Source organism: Strongylocentrotus purpuratus, unplaced genomic scaffold, assembly GCF_000002235.5.
Source record: "Strongylocentrotus purpuratus isolate Spur 01 unplaced genomic scaffold, Spur_5.0 spur5_scaffold_12, whole genome shotgun sequence".
In the NCBI taxonomy this organism is placed as follows: Eukaryota; Metazoa; Echinodermata; class Echinoidea; order Camarodonta; family Strongylocentrotidae; genus Strongylocentrotus; species Strongylocentrotus purpuratus.
In genome coordinates this window covers 32357938-32372623 of record NW_022145597.1, presented here as the reverse complement: position 1 = coordinate 32372623, position 14686 = coordinate 32357938, and the positions used below count along the sequence as shown (strand labels likewise).

Here is a 14686-nt window from a genome sequence, read left to right as displayed (position 1 = left end):
AAGAGAAATAAACTTGTTCATACAGAATTTGCCAAGGCTCCAAGATAAGCAAAGCTTGATGCCTTAAGTGTGACCCCTGACAAATATTATTGAACTGAATTGAATTTTGAATTGAATTTATTTCCACCCAACATAAAATAAAAGTGAACAAAACGATACATGTCCAACCAATTAAGTGGAGGAATAACAAAAGTAGAAATACCTATCTAGGTTATCCCCTTAATTTAGATACAAGCAAACAAAATATATAATATAGGGTTCATTGCAAAAGTACAGCAAGAAGAGAAATACGATAGGTAGAGATTGAAGAGTGATTGAGTGTGATGTGTGTGCGTGCGTGTGTGCTCGTGTGTGTGCGTGTATACACCATAAAGATCTACATAGATCTCTATGGTATACATAATTCCCCTTTCCTTGCCTCACGTCCCCTCTCTATCTCTCTCTCTGTCTCTCCCTCTCTCTCTCACTCTCTCTCTCTCTCTCTCTCTCACTTTCTCTTTCTTTAACTCTCCTCTCTCTGCTCTGTGCTCTCCCGTGCTCCCCCTCTTCTCTTTCTCTCTTCATTTTTCTATTCAACCTTTTCACTTTATTTTAATTTTGCCTCCCACACTTTTCTCATCAAAGTGTTGTTGTTTTTCGTATTTTCCCTGCATGCCAACAATATTCTATCAATCATACACTACTGGTTTTATAGCATTTAACAAAATATCCAAAACAAACCGCTAGCTATGGTATGCAAGTTAATGTGATTTTATTATCAGCATTATTACCAATACTATTAGTTATTTCCCTATACCATGCTTACAATGTCTTGTTATTGGTATTTTTCTTTAGGAAAAAAAAGAGCAAAACAGAGAGAACATTTTTTTAATTTAAAGCTATGATGAAAAGATGTAGTATTATGCTAGATTTTAAAGGTTGGTGTACTTTTAACCCTACATATTTATAAACACCGTGGAAAGATGTATAATGAATGGATACATGGAGGTAAAGGCAAAGTATTTATTGATAATGAAAACCACTCACGATCGTTTCATTTTAGAGGATTAACAAGGTTTAAGGATTTGAAGAATACAGGAGTGATAAAGAAGATTCTAATTATAAGGAAGTTGCAAAAACATGATGGAAGTTGACAATTCCTTGCTTTTATTTCATTGTTTCTTGAGGAAGAATCGACATCAAGCGTTCCAAATGTTGTATCACGATCCCTTCCTATGTGAGAAATAAAAGAAGACAATATCTTTCATTTAAAACACAATGAGGAAGTGTGGAGAAAAGAGAATCAGAGAAAGATGGGAGAAAGGAGGAAAAAGGGAGACAGAGAAAAGGGGAGAGAGAGGGGAAAGGTCGGGAGACATAAAAAGAGGAGAAAGATTGGGAGAAAGGGAGACAGAGAAAGGGAGAGAGAGGGGGAGGGGGAAGAGAGAGGAAAGGGAGACAGAAAAAGAATGGGAAAGGGAGAGGGAACGAGAGAAAGGGAGAGGGGACACGGTGAGAAGAAAGAAGCATTATATACCAATTCAAACTCATGTATATTGTATTTCTTATTAGAAGATAATTCTTTTGATGACTCCATATTTACCACTATTGAACAATTGCAATCATCAACAATTCTAAAACTGATACTGCAGGAACATCCAAACTGAAAGAAGTATGCCTACAATATTATACTCTATAACAATGCTTACTATTGTCTTGAGACTTGACATGTATTTAAATTGTTAATGCAAAATACATGTTAAAGGTTTATAAGTGGTGGATTTTTTATAGTTGTGTTTTGCCCAGGCTTGCCACACCCCCCCCCCCCAGGCGGATCCGGAGGGCAGGGCCTCCTCCCCTGGGAAAAAAATAGGTAAAAACACGTTAATTTTACCGTTATTTGGAGACGGCCCCCCTCCCCTGGTGCTTAAGGGGGCGGGGTACCATTTTCGACGGAGAAAAAAAAATTAAAAAATAGTGCTTACCAGTATAATAACATCGTTTCATGTTAATATTGTTTTAAAAAAATACGTACCGAGTCTAACGGCCAAGGGCATGTGCACCAGCGCAGATCGCTCGAAGATCCTCTTCGCTGAGATCCTCTTCTCTCATCTCTGGGACCGCAGACAGAATTTTAACGCCTAAGATATACATGAAATTTGAAAGTATGATGCAACGAGGAGGGGGGACTGGTTAGGAAAAATATTCACACAAAAAATAATGTTTAGCGTCCCCGCGCCGCCCGCTCCCTTTTTTTTTTTGAGGCCACCTGTTTTTGTTTTGTTTTGTTTGTTTTTTTAATGAAAAAAACATACTGCTGAAAGAATGTTTTTTAGGGGGAAAATATAAGCATAAAAGCTAGCGGCCATCATGAAAAAAGCCCGGCCGGATGCCTTGGAAAATGTGCCGGGCGGCTATTATGAGAAGAAATAAAAGAGCCTTATTGTTATTTTTAGGGGGGGCTTAAAACACTCACTGGAGAATCTAAGATTGTCAGTTCAATAGCCATCAAGGCACTTACTTAATGTCCCTAAGCAAGGCATTTTATTTTCATTGTTTCTCCCCACCCAGGATTGAAATGGGTACGTGGTACGATGTTTCGGTGGCAGCACCAATAAACCCCGTTGGCTTTCTTAGCTGTCTCCACACATTGAACCTGGTCCAAACGTTTGAATTATTTCCAGTAATATTAATGATGATGAAATAATGATAGTATCATTATTACTGATGATGATGGTGATGATGATGATGATGATGATGATGATGATAATGATGATAATACTAATAATTATTATTTACGAAATATTATTATCAATTACCATTATCATTATCATCATCATTATCATCATTGCCATTATTGTTATTGTTATTCTTTGTTCATAATTATATTTCTGCGGCTATACTTACGAGCTTCTTCTGGAGAAAGACCAAGCCCCGAGCACACGCCCTGTCCAGTGTGGATGCCACTCCTAACTGCATGACTGACTTTATGAACCGCGCGACTGAACCAGCTCTGCAAGGCTACGGCGTCATCAGGAGATGCAACTTCCTCCGAGAGCATCATATTCAGCACTGCATGTTGCCATAGAAACGAGATTTAATGAAAATAAAGCAAATATATATTGCTGTAGACACATTCGCGACCAAAAAGGTTTCGGCTGGTTAAGGCGAGTGACGCATTTAGGGAATCAAATAGCTAGGCAAAAATGAGGGGGGTAGAAAGTCTGTTGTGTTTGTTGAAACGCATTTAGAGTACCCTTGCCTAGACATTGTGCTGTCAATATCAATAATAGTTTAATATTTAAAGCAATGTTTAAGTGGTTAATAGTTTCTTCATAAAGGTACTATGTCCCACTTGCAACCAACATCAAATTCTGTAGAACTTTGCAGGAATTATGAATATGTCACGTATGTCCTATCTGTGATATGTAAACGTTAGCAGTGTTCTATTTTTCAAAGTACGCAATGGAACCCGTTTACTTTCTAGATTTTACTGTCAGACACTATTAAGTGACTGACTGACTTTTTTTTTTTCTTCTTAAAATAACATACATAAAATGAGCTGTAAAGGTACATGAGAATTTGTTTACATGAATAACCCACTTCTTGTAATGGCCAAAATTAAACTGATTGAATCTTTGCGCAGCACAAAACGTACGTGTATTCGGTACAAGGGTTTGAAAATCAGACTATTACTAAAATGATTGCAATCACTAAAGTCGATTCGACAACTAATGCTCGTTTTTTTTCCACTAAAAGACATTTTTAAGCCCCTTTCGTTTTGAGGGAAGGTTCTAAATTAATATTATCTTTCAAATGCCGTTGGAAATATTAACCTTTCATGTTTTAGCCTGCAAATGGGACATAGTACCATTAAGAGGACATGTTCTAAAGGGTTAACCTTTTTTAGTGGGGAAATTTTTGAAAAAAAAATTGAAGGGTAACTTTTGAACAGTGGATAAAAAACTTGTTTCGGGGAGGGGATGGAAAACCTGTGGTCATGACTCTTACTGCCCCCCCCCCCGAGTAAAAGAGAATCGTACGACAAAATTATGTGTTAACGAAATGTCTTAATTTAACAGTTCTTCTGACAATTGCTATAGAAATTTTCTGACAGTTTTCTTGAGAGGGCGACCAAAACTTTTCAAGCATTGGCGTCCCTGGCTGACTTATATACTTACAAGTGTCCAATGCATCTTGCTCTTCAAAATTCTTTGCGCACACCATACTGGTTGCCACAATAGCACAGAGCACAAGAGCTACTTTGATCATCATCTTGACTAGTTTAGCTTCTGTTTGTTTAAAAAATAAGGAAGAACAAAGGGAACGAGAATTTATTTGTTTGTTTGCTTGTTTGTTTGCCTTTATTTCTGCGTTCAAAATAATACAATACATAATATAAAATGTGTTTACAAAGATAATATACAAAACAATTCATAAGATAAACAATAAGTCATGATACATAATGAATGCAAAATAAGGAAGTGAGCTTAAACTTTTTTTTTATAGATATATATATATATCCATATATACGCACATATACATACATATACATATATATATATATATATACATATACATAGCACATCACTGGCGTACCTCCCTGACGGGCTCCAGGGGAAAAAAAAAAAAGGGGAGAGAAAAGAAAAGAAAGGAAAGGAAAGAAAAAGAAAAAAAGAAAAGGGAAGAAAAAAAGGAAAGAAAGAGAAAAAAGTGGAATTGACACCGCTAACGTGCCCGCCCCAACCTGCAACAACCAGTTAATAATTATGTACCAAACGTTATTCAAAGAAGTTTTGGTGTGCTCGTGATCGCCAAAACGGAATTAACATCACCTTAGACATGATTGTGTAAGCCCTGCCCTGCAACAAAAAAATCTGAAATTTATGAACCAATTATCATTACAAAAATTTTGCTCGCTCGCTACGCTCGCTCGCCCAAATAGAAGTAACACCGCTTTTAATAATCACGTCCCTGACATGGAACAATGAACCCAAGTTTATGTTCCATATTTTCCCTATAAAAGAGAAGTTATTTTTTTGCTCGCTCGCTACGCTCGCTCGCCAAAATAGAAATAACACCGCTTTTAATAATCACGTCCCTGACATGCAACAATGAACCCAAGTTTTATGTACCATATTTTCCCTATAAAAGAGAAGTGATTTTTTTCGCTCGCTCGCTACGCTCGCTAGCTCGTGGAATTATGTGCCCACCACTAACCTGCTACAATATCATTAAAAAGATAAATGTAGGGGGTTGCCTGCCCGTTAAAATGGGATTGACATTGCCTTAAACACGATTGTGCCCGCCCCCGACCTGCAAACAATGAAACAAATTTTATATAGCAATTCATTGAGAGAAAGACGTATTTTGGCTCACTGGCTAAAATGGGTATGAAATCGCCCTGCATGGGACAATTGAACCAAGTTTAAGTGGCAATTATTAAAAAAGAAGTGATTTTTTTTCTTGCTCGCTACGCTCGTTTGCAAAAAAATGAAATTAACGTCGCTAACAAGTGAATGGTCCCACCCCCAACTTGCAACAATACCAGTTTATATACCAAACGTTACTTAAAGATTTTTTTTGGCTCGCTCGCTCGCCAGAAGTGAAAATTAGCATCGCCTTTTTTGTTTGTTTCGGTCGCTTGCCCCCCCCCCCCCTGACGGAGTACCCCAGGTACGCCACTGTAGCACATGCATACATACATACACATACACATATACACCTATACATACTCTCACATATAATATAATATAATATAACACATATAATATAATATATAATCCAATCAATGAACGCAGGAGACCGCCATCGAGAGCGGTAAGGCTTGAAATTGATGGCGGCCTCATAAAAAGATTCGTGACTGAAATTGATATTTACTGATCAAGTGGGTGCATTGCAGATGGAGGTGCTGGTGCTGTATGTAGCAGTTGAGTAAAATGAGGATATTGAATGACGAATATGAATATTTATGTGAATATATTAATTTGGAGTATGGGATTCATAAGATTGAATGATAGTTTTTTTTTTAGAGTGGCTTTCAAGGAGTATATGGTCGAACAAGATTTAATATTGTCTGAAAGATTATTCCAGATGTCTGGACCATGATGACGAATTGATTTAGAGGCAATTAACAGTCTTGGGTTTGTGAGATGAAAGTTTCCGGATATGCGAGTTGGGTAGGTATGGACAGAGCTATTGAACTTAAACATGTCATCAAAAGACGAAGGGAGCAGATTATTAATATACTTAAACATAATGATAGCTATTTGAATAGTATATAAGTCGGCAATTTTTAGTGCTTTTTGTTTAAAAAATAAAGGATCGGTGTGGGCCAAGTAATGCGATCCTGTACAAATTAGGAGTTATTTTAACTTTGCTGGTTCCGTATTTCTCGAAAATGCTCGTCCTTAATATACTGCTAGAATATATGTACGACAAATTGAATAGAAAAGTATTTTTTCATTTTTAAACTCTGAAACAACGTCGGTTGGAATTTTTCCCCAAAACATGTATTAACACTTTAGAAATCGCGTTTTGAAAGGTGAAAATGCAAATTTTGCATGAATTTTCATTTATTATAAAAGAAGCCTAACCCGTTAGGATTCTTTTGTATTTGAAATAGTTTAACAGAATGCGCCAATTTACGCGTTATCGCATGAAGGTATTTCCTTTCTATTGAGTCTTTTTCATCTAATGCAAATTTACTTAGGCCTAATATTTAACGAATAGAATCAATCAATCAATTTCACACATGGTCGCTTTTCCTCCCTCGCTTAGATAACTCCTAGACTTTACAAGCTTTGGGTTTAATACCGATTCCTGGATTAAATGCGTTGAAAAAATTCAATACATTGCTATAATTTTTGAACGATATGAACGAGAAATGAAATAGCAATTATGAGTATTTTGAGCTCATAATTTTTGGATAGAGGCGGCACAAATTCATAATTTGCCCAGGTTGCCATTAAAAAAATTAAAAATCCTATACTTGCGCTGCTGACTTTAGAGATAAATTGAATGGGTGATGCTAACAGTATATACGATTGCAAATACCTTCGCAATATCCAACTGAAAAGCTATTTCAATAGACTTGTGTTTTTTTTTTGTAATTGTGCGAACAAAACAACGATACATTACGTAATCCGGTCTTGATTGACTCTTCCTCAGGACCACATCACCTCTACATGATTGATATCTTCATACGATTGTAGATCGATGACTAATGATGTCATGTTTATAATATACAATGGGAAACCTAACGAATCAAGCGTAAACATTAAACATCAAAGATATAAATTAAAAGTAAATAAACCTATAAGGCAGATTGTATAATATGTTATGCATCGTATTGGTGAACAATAACAACTAAAATAGGTCAGATGCCATTTGAACGAAACAAGATTTAGAAATGGGCCAAAATATATATTATCGAAAAATCGGTTTGGAAGAAAAGTTCGGTAATTAGTAGTCTGCAAAGTAGAAAATAGATGCTTACCAATCTGGCTTGTTGCGGGTGAGATGAGCTCTTGAATTGATGACTCGAACCGATTATGGCTTCCCTTTTATGGAATTTTTCCTCACCTCTTTCTTCATCTGTGCCTCTTTGGTCATTCTTGCTCGCGTGTAATGATTGATAGGGCCGCTGGGGTTGGCCAGATGTTTTGATAACTGATAACCTTGCTTTGATTTTAGAGACTTTTTATTCAATGAGAAAAAGAAATATAGATACATGTATATGGGCGGATCTTTGTTTGTGTTGTTTTTTGTTTTATGTAATGACCGAGTTTAAGGTAAATGAAGTATATAGGTCAATGTAATGAAAATTCATTTAGATCATAGATTATCAAAATAATGATGGATACACTTATGACCTCTCCCTTGACCGCAGCGCCAGCAATCCATCAACAAACAACCCGCATACGATCTTTCCTCCGACTTGGCCTCACAAAATGACCAATGCCAAAGCTTGCAACTTTGAGAATATATCCGGCTTCACATACGGGTAGACCCTGGTGAGGTTTCAAACTTTTCTGCGCTTGGATTTCTTAAAAGCAGGCACGTACCCACGGGGGGAAATATATATATATATAAAATCCAGGATCGGTTGAACTTTTTTAAACCCCTTTTTTTTTTACCTCGATCGATTACATGTATGTGCCCCCCCCCAAAAAAAAAAAACCCATCAAACTCTGGCTACGTGCCTGCTTAAAATCAATCCATTATTACAATTATATAATATGTCCTTAGCCTATTGATTTGTTCTTAATAATATAATCTATGTTGGTCGTAGCCTAGCTTTATATTGTTCATGAGAAGCTTCATTACAATAAGACAACTTTAATTTGTAGGTCATGGAATTTATTTGAATTTTAATATTTAATTTCATTTATGTATTCAGTTCTGAATACATGATAAAACCTCAATATAATTGAAAGACATATAAAGAGATATAAACTTGTTCATACAGAATTTGCCAAGGCTCAAAGATAAGCGAAGCTTGGTGCCTTAAGTGTGACCCCTGACAAATATTATTGAATTGAATTGAACTTGAATTGAATTTATTTCCACCCAACATAAAATAAAAGTGTGCAAAACGATACATGTACAACCAATTAAGTGGAGGAATAACAAAAGTATAAATACCTATCTAGGTTAATCCCTTAATTTAGATACAAGCAAACAAAATATATAATATAGGGGGTTCATGGCAAAAGTACAACAAGAAGAGAAATATGATAGGTAGAGATTGAAGAGTGATTGAGTGTGGTGTGTGTGTGTGTGTGTGTGTGTGCGTGTGTGCGTGTGTGTACGTGATTGTTTTCTTCTTCTCCACCGTGAGCCTGTTAAAAGGGTAACTCTATTTTGCGGCCTGGATAACTTATTAAGGCGAGGCATCAAAAATAAATATACCAGCCAGCGGCAGCTAACTGCACTTGTGCGTCCTGGCTGCATTTTTTAAATTAGCTCAGCCGGCTACCGCTGGCGGTAGGAAATGGCATTCAAAAGCATGCGCCGGCTGCCGCCTTTCGAATGGAAACCGAGCCTCAGATCCCAGCCTGGCGCAAGCCTGCTGGGCTAATAAGTGAAAAATAATTGCCCCAGCCAGGCTTTGGCCGTAATTGCAGCCTCGATGCGCCAATGTGTGTGTGTATACATCATAGAGATCTAGATAGATTCCCATGGTATAAATGATTATGACAGAGAGAGAGAGAGAGAGAGAAGTGGTAGAGGGAGATTGGAGGAAAGAGAGAGAGGGGGAGGGAGAGGAGGGGATGTGAAGTGAAAGTATATGCCTTATTACTTCTTGATTGTTGTGAAACTCCAGATTTATATTTTGAAGCTACATAATTATATTGACCTGTGTCTTAATTGTCCAAAGGTTATAATTATCCACGCCCCACCTCCCTTCTGAGTCCCGGGTGGGGAGAGGACTCACATATAAGAACATACGGGGGTGAACCGCTCTAATGGGTCACTTTTTTACAAAAAATCCCTAAACATGGGTCCCGCTATTAACGGAAATACCATTAGAAATGGGTCCGTTTTTTCAAAATTTCAAAAATATGCACAATTTTTCGAGAAAAATAGACCCCTAAAAACGTTTGGGGGTTCCGAGGCTTGAGCGGCACATCCCCGGCCAAACTAAATCTAGGTACCCCCCCCCCCCCCCCCAACCGAGCCGGGGGGCCCGGGGACCTCACTACCATCGCCCCCCCCCCCCCCCTCCGCGACTCTCCTCCCCCTTCGCCCCATAACAACCATAAAAGGGTGGGGGTAGATTCCAACTCCCCCTCCTTCTTCTTTTTTGTACCAAGTTTACATAATTTCGAACAATGGGTACTGCACCTTTTGTTGGGCACGCGACCAAAAAAAAACGTTTCCCCATAAACTATGTTGGGGAGACCGGCGACAGTACACGGCGGGGCAAATGTAACAGGGGCTTCCTACATGCATACAAAGTACTTCGTAATCAGTGTTCTCCTCAAAATCGATATGATTATTGGCATGATAAACTCACTGTACCACAAGATAAAAAGTGGGATAAGATTCATGTTAATAATTTTGGTTGCACCATAGATACCCGTTTACGTTCCTTTTATTTCCCAAGTTTTTCATAAAGCTATTGCTTTGAATGCATTTTTGTATAAAATCAATTTTGTGAATGTGAGAAGGTATTTGAAATGAAGTGTTAACATTAATTAACCTCAAAGTTGATTCAAATTTTAATTTAACCACTTTTGAAATGCTTTTTGGTACCCCTTCTAACAAATTTTTGTCATATTTAATCCTGCTCTTAAAATATTTTATATACACCTGTAATTTCAAGAGTAGTTTACCAACTAAAATTGCATTTAAATCATTTGTCAAGACACAAAAAGAAACTGGGTATTTCCTTGCAAAAAAAGAGAATACAAACTTTCCATCCATTAAAACAAAATAGAAATTCGATGTTTAACATTTCTCGTATGTAGAATAATAATAATAATAATAATAATAATAGTGGGTTCTTGTATAGCGCTCATGTCAGTCAGATTTGACCCTCCTGGCGCCCTCGATTTTTATTGAGACGTACAACAAATTGTATGTTTATAAAATATACATTGGATCTTTTTTATCCTTGTTCGAACTTTGAAATTTTATGTAGATTTATAACAGTTTCTGAATAAGCGTTGCCATCTCTTACTCAAAGAATGCGCCACGGGGGATTTAGTTATTACACAGCTCGAGAGTCCTCTATTGATGTAATTGTAATGATGTACTTTTGTTGTTATTGTTTATATTTTATTGCAATATTTAGTGATGATAGTTTAGTTATTGGATTTTTTAACTTATGTAACTTAATTATGTATTCGTTGCTGCTGTTGTATTATGTATATTTGATTTAAATTTTACTTTAAAAATTAATTTTTAACAGAACTGGGCCCCGTTTTATAAAATGAATAGTTATTGTTATATTTTTCAACTTCAGGTTGATGCTATTGTTGAGAAATACACAAAGAAATTGGTTGGTGAAAGTTTGATAAGTTTTCCTGAAAATTTTAGACAGTATTTTTATAATTTGATTTGCGAACTCAAGATTTTCATGGTTCTTTACAAGCACAAAATATCCTGCCTGCTCTTAAAATGAAATTTCCCCATTTACTGTTTTTTCGTAAGTTTATGAAGATTATTGGTCTTCCAAATCTTTTGAATTGTAGGTCTGAATTTTTTGAGTGTATATACAGAAACTGGGTGCCATGCAGGGACGGTGGAGCGAATTTCAAAGTGGAGGGCACCAACAAAAAGGGGCACTTTCTGAAAAAAGGGGCACCTACAAAGGGAAATCTCGAAGCTAAAATAAACAATTTTTTAGACATTGGTATAACTATACCCCTACATTGTGGTAACATTATCAGGGATGATTTCAATATTTCTTTTTATTTATACGTGATATAAGATATTGCTTAAGCATCATACTTTGCAGTTGGGTGTGATGGTCTAAAAATGTAAAGATTTGTGAGGTCGCAGTGCGAAAATTAAATCTTATAAAGAGGAAAAAACTAATCCTGATGGGGTTCTAAGCACCTTCTCATAACGGAAGACTGAAAAGACCTTTGATAAGTAACATAATTATATCATCTATAAATGCTACCGAGCGTAGCGAACGAGCTCTGGGGGAAATTGCTTCTAGTCGCTTAAAATTAGGGGCTGTTTTAATGATAAAAAAGGGGGACACTTATCGAAAGGGATAAGACACGTATTAGAAAAGAAAAGGAGCACGTCTCAAAGTACAAAAGGTAGTTATCAGAGGTGAAAATGTGGTACTTCTTTCACCTAAAAAAGAACCACTCACCACGGATGAAAAAGGGCACTTATGAGAATAAGAAATGGGTGCTTGTTGACGGAAAAGGGGTAACTATCAGATGTTAGAGGCGAAAAGGGGATAGGTCCCTTATTAGAAAGGAAAAGGGGCACGTATCATTGTTAAAAGGGTAATTATCAGAGGTGAAATGGGGCACTAACCAAATATGAAAAGGGGCACTTATAATAAAGGAAAATGTCAATTTGTTGAAAGAAAAGGGGCACTTATAAGTAAAAAAGGGGCATTTATTAGGAAGGAAAAGGGACATGTGTCAAAATAAAAGGGGCAATTAATTAAGATGAAAAGGGGCGGTGATTAGTGATAAAAAGAGCACTTATCAGGGGGTGGGGTAATTCTAAAAGTAAAACGGGTATCTCTCACGTTTGAAATGGGGCAATCATCGGAGGTGCATGAAGGGGGCACTTATCTGAATTGAAAAAGGAGTAACTTCTCGTACCTGCAGTGTCATTTACCAGAAACAGAAATGAAAAGAGGCTCTTTTGAGAATGAAAATAGACACTTTTCATAGGTGAAAAGAGGCATTTGTGAAAAGGTGTGCTTATTCGAGTTACAAAGGGGTAGTTATTAAAAAGGGCATAGGAAATGTGTACAAAGGAAAGGGGCACCTCTCAGATTTTAATAGGGCAATTATCAGACGTGAATGGTGCACTTATCAATAAATGAAAAGGGACACTTACTAGAGATTAAAAGGAGCACTTATGAGAATGAAAAATGGACACTTATTGCAAGGGTAAATGGAAATTTTTCGAAATAAACATATAGCTCCGTTTAATCTCATTTCACAACGCCCCCTATCGTCAGAGTCAGCAGCCTAACATGTTAGCCTATGGAATTTTACCCCCAAAATCGTTAAAAATTTATTTTTTGTTTAAAAGAAAAGCACATCCAACCCGATCGACGTACGTTATCACTAGCTCTTTCATTGAAACCCTCAAGTCCCATTGACTTTTGAAAGTTAACCCACCGTAATTTGATCAAAATAGGTTTCAAGCTCGTCATTGCCTATAATACACATGTCAAACAAGTCGAACTTTGGACTCAGTTTGCCAAGCGATTTTAAGATTATAGGTCAAGTACACGAAGGATAAGAAGCATGAATTATCATAGATAACTTCTGCTTGGTTCATTATGTCCATTTCATGCAACCCCCACCGTAATTTTTCCATTTAGTAAAAGCAATCATTTTGCCGAGGTAAGCAAATACATGAATATTCATGAACGGTCAGATAATACAGCCTTTTAGTACGTAACGTATAGTGAATGGAAATGGGCGATGATCCGTCCAGGAGGTCAGTGGTTTGTGCTGGCAATGTTCAGGCGAGCAAAAATGAGACAACCGGAGCAATATGAGGGGTATGTGTCAAATTAAAAGGGGCACTTATGAGAGGTGAAAAGGGGAAGGGGCACTTTAACAAATTAATAGGGGCATTTTCCTAAGTAAAAAGGGTCGCTTTGGGTGTACTCGAAAGAGTGGGGGCACTGTGCCCCCTACCCCTCCTTTCACGAGCACCGCCTCTGGTGCTATGTGTATCTTCATGTCATAGAACCATAAGTTTGAGGATCAAAAAAAAATCCAGCATACTTTACATTTACATATATTATGTTGAACCAGATATATACTTTAGTGTAACTGATATCAATAGATTTTGTGTAAATGTAAACTGCTCTGATTGTAATAAGGCCAATTTACAAAAATTACGTGATCCCCACCCGCCCGCACCGATATTTGTTATTTTCAATTTTGTCTTTTCAATTTTATTTTTTTAGAAATCATAGTTATACTTGAAACATCAGAGTATTAAAAAAAAACGCGTGTAATTGTCAGGTATAGAAATGTGTGCTTGTAAAATGTAAATGTGCAGCAGCACGTAGTTTTTACACCTTATTTAGAAAAAGAAAGAGCCGTGCATGGGCTTATATCATAATTGCTTTGATGCTACTTTATTTTATCTTATTAATGTATTTTTTCTTATAAAAGAGGGGGAAACATCCTACATCTCCTTAGACAAGTTCTATAAACATGCAGTAATGTAAGGATTTTAAAGTTTTCTCAGGTTTGCTTGATACATATTTTACACAATATAATTATATGTGGTTGACCAGTGCTCAGCTACGCCTTTAAACGGAAATGTCAGATATGGCCACTGAAAACTAACAGGTACTAAGTTTTGATACAGATCTGCATGTATTATTGCGAGAATGTTTAACTTTCCTCATGTCAGTATTTAAAAGAGTGTGAGACTAAAACTTGTAAAACCATGACATTTTTCTCAGTGCTGCAGCCCAAACCGAGCTCTTTTAATAGCAATCTTTTTAAGCCGTCATCAGAAGGCGTCGAATGTGAGGTAGCTATGCTACTGCAGTTGAATGTTGAGGTCCCATAATCATAGTCATTGACAACTAATTTTGACATCTTGCACTGTAGATATTTGTTAACATCTCTATACTAGTTCTCGGTAGTTTAAACGTTGCTCATTGATTAAAGAACAATCATATACTGCTGTGCCACTGTGTTTTGTTTGTACATGTAGTACATAGTCATTTACCACAGGCAAGCACTAACTTTTTTCACTTTAGTATTTAGTGCTTGTTTGTGGTCTGTGAAAGAGAGAGAAAATCATTCAATTTCTGATTTTTGTTTCTGATTTGACAAATCGAAGACAAAGTTATGTGATAAAATATTATCTACTTTACATACATACAATATATGATCAAAAGCTTTGTCTCGGCAGCCATTCTATAATGGCGGCCATCTTGACAAAAATATAAAGAAATAAAAAAAAAAAAAAAAAAAAGTAAAGGCCTCCCTCACTGATTTTTGAAGAAAGACCGGACGAGAAA

The 14686-nt window shown here is 36.7% G+C and overlaps 1 protein-coding gene across 1 annotated transcript; it reads right to left on the bottom strand.

The window, feature by feature from the left end:
• Positions 1-891: 891 nt before the first annotated feature.
• On the bottom strand, positions 892-7527 carry LOC100894007 (centrocin 1-like). Its single transcript, XM_003727775.3, has 5 exons — positions 7478-7527; positions 4161-4271; positions 2887-3051; positions 2015-2120; positions 892-1212 (listed from the first exon to the last, which is right to left on the bottom strand). The coding sequence occupies exons 2-4, from the start codon at positions 4252-4254 to the stop codon at positions 2020-2022; spliced, it is 360 nt and encodes a 119-aa protein (XP_003727823.1). The 5' UTR covers positions 4255-4271; positions 7478-7527; the 3' UTR covers positions 892-1212; positions 2015-2019.
• Between the last annotated feature and the right edge of the window lie 7159 nt (positions 7528-14686).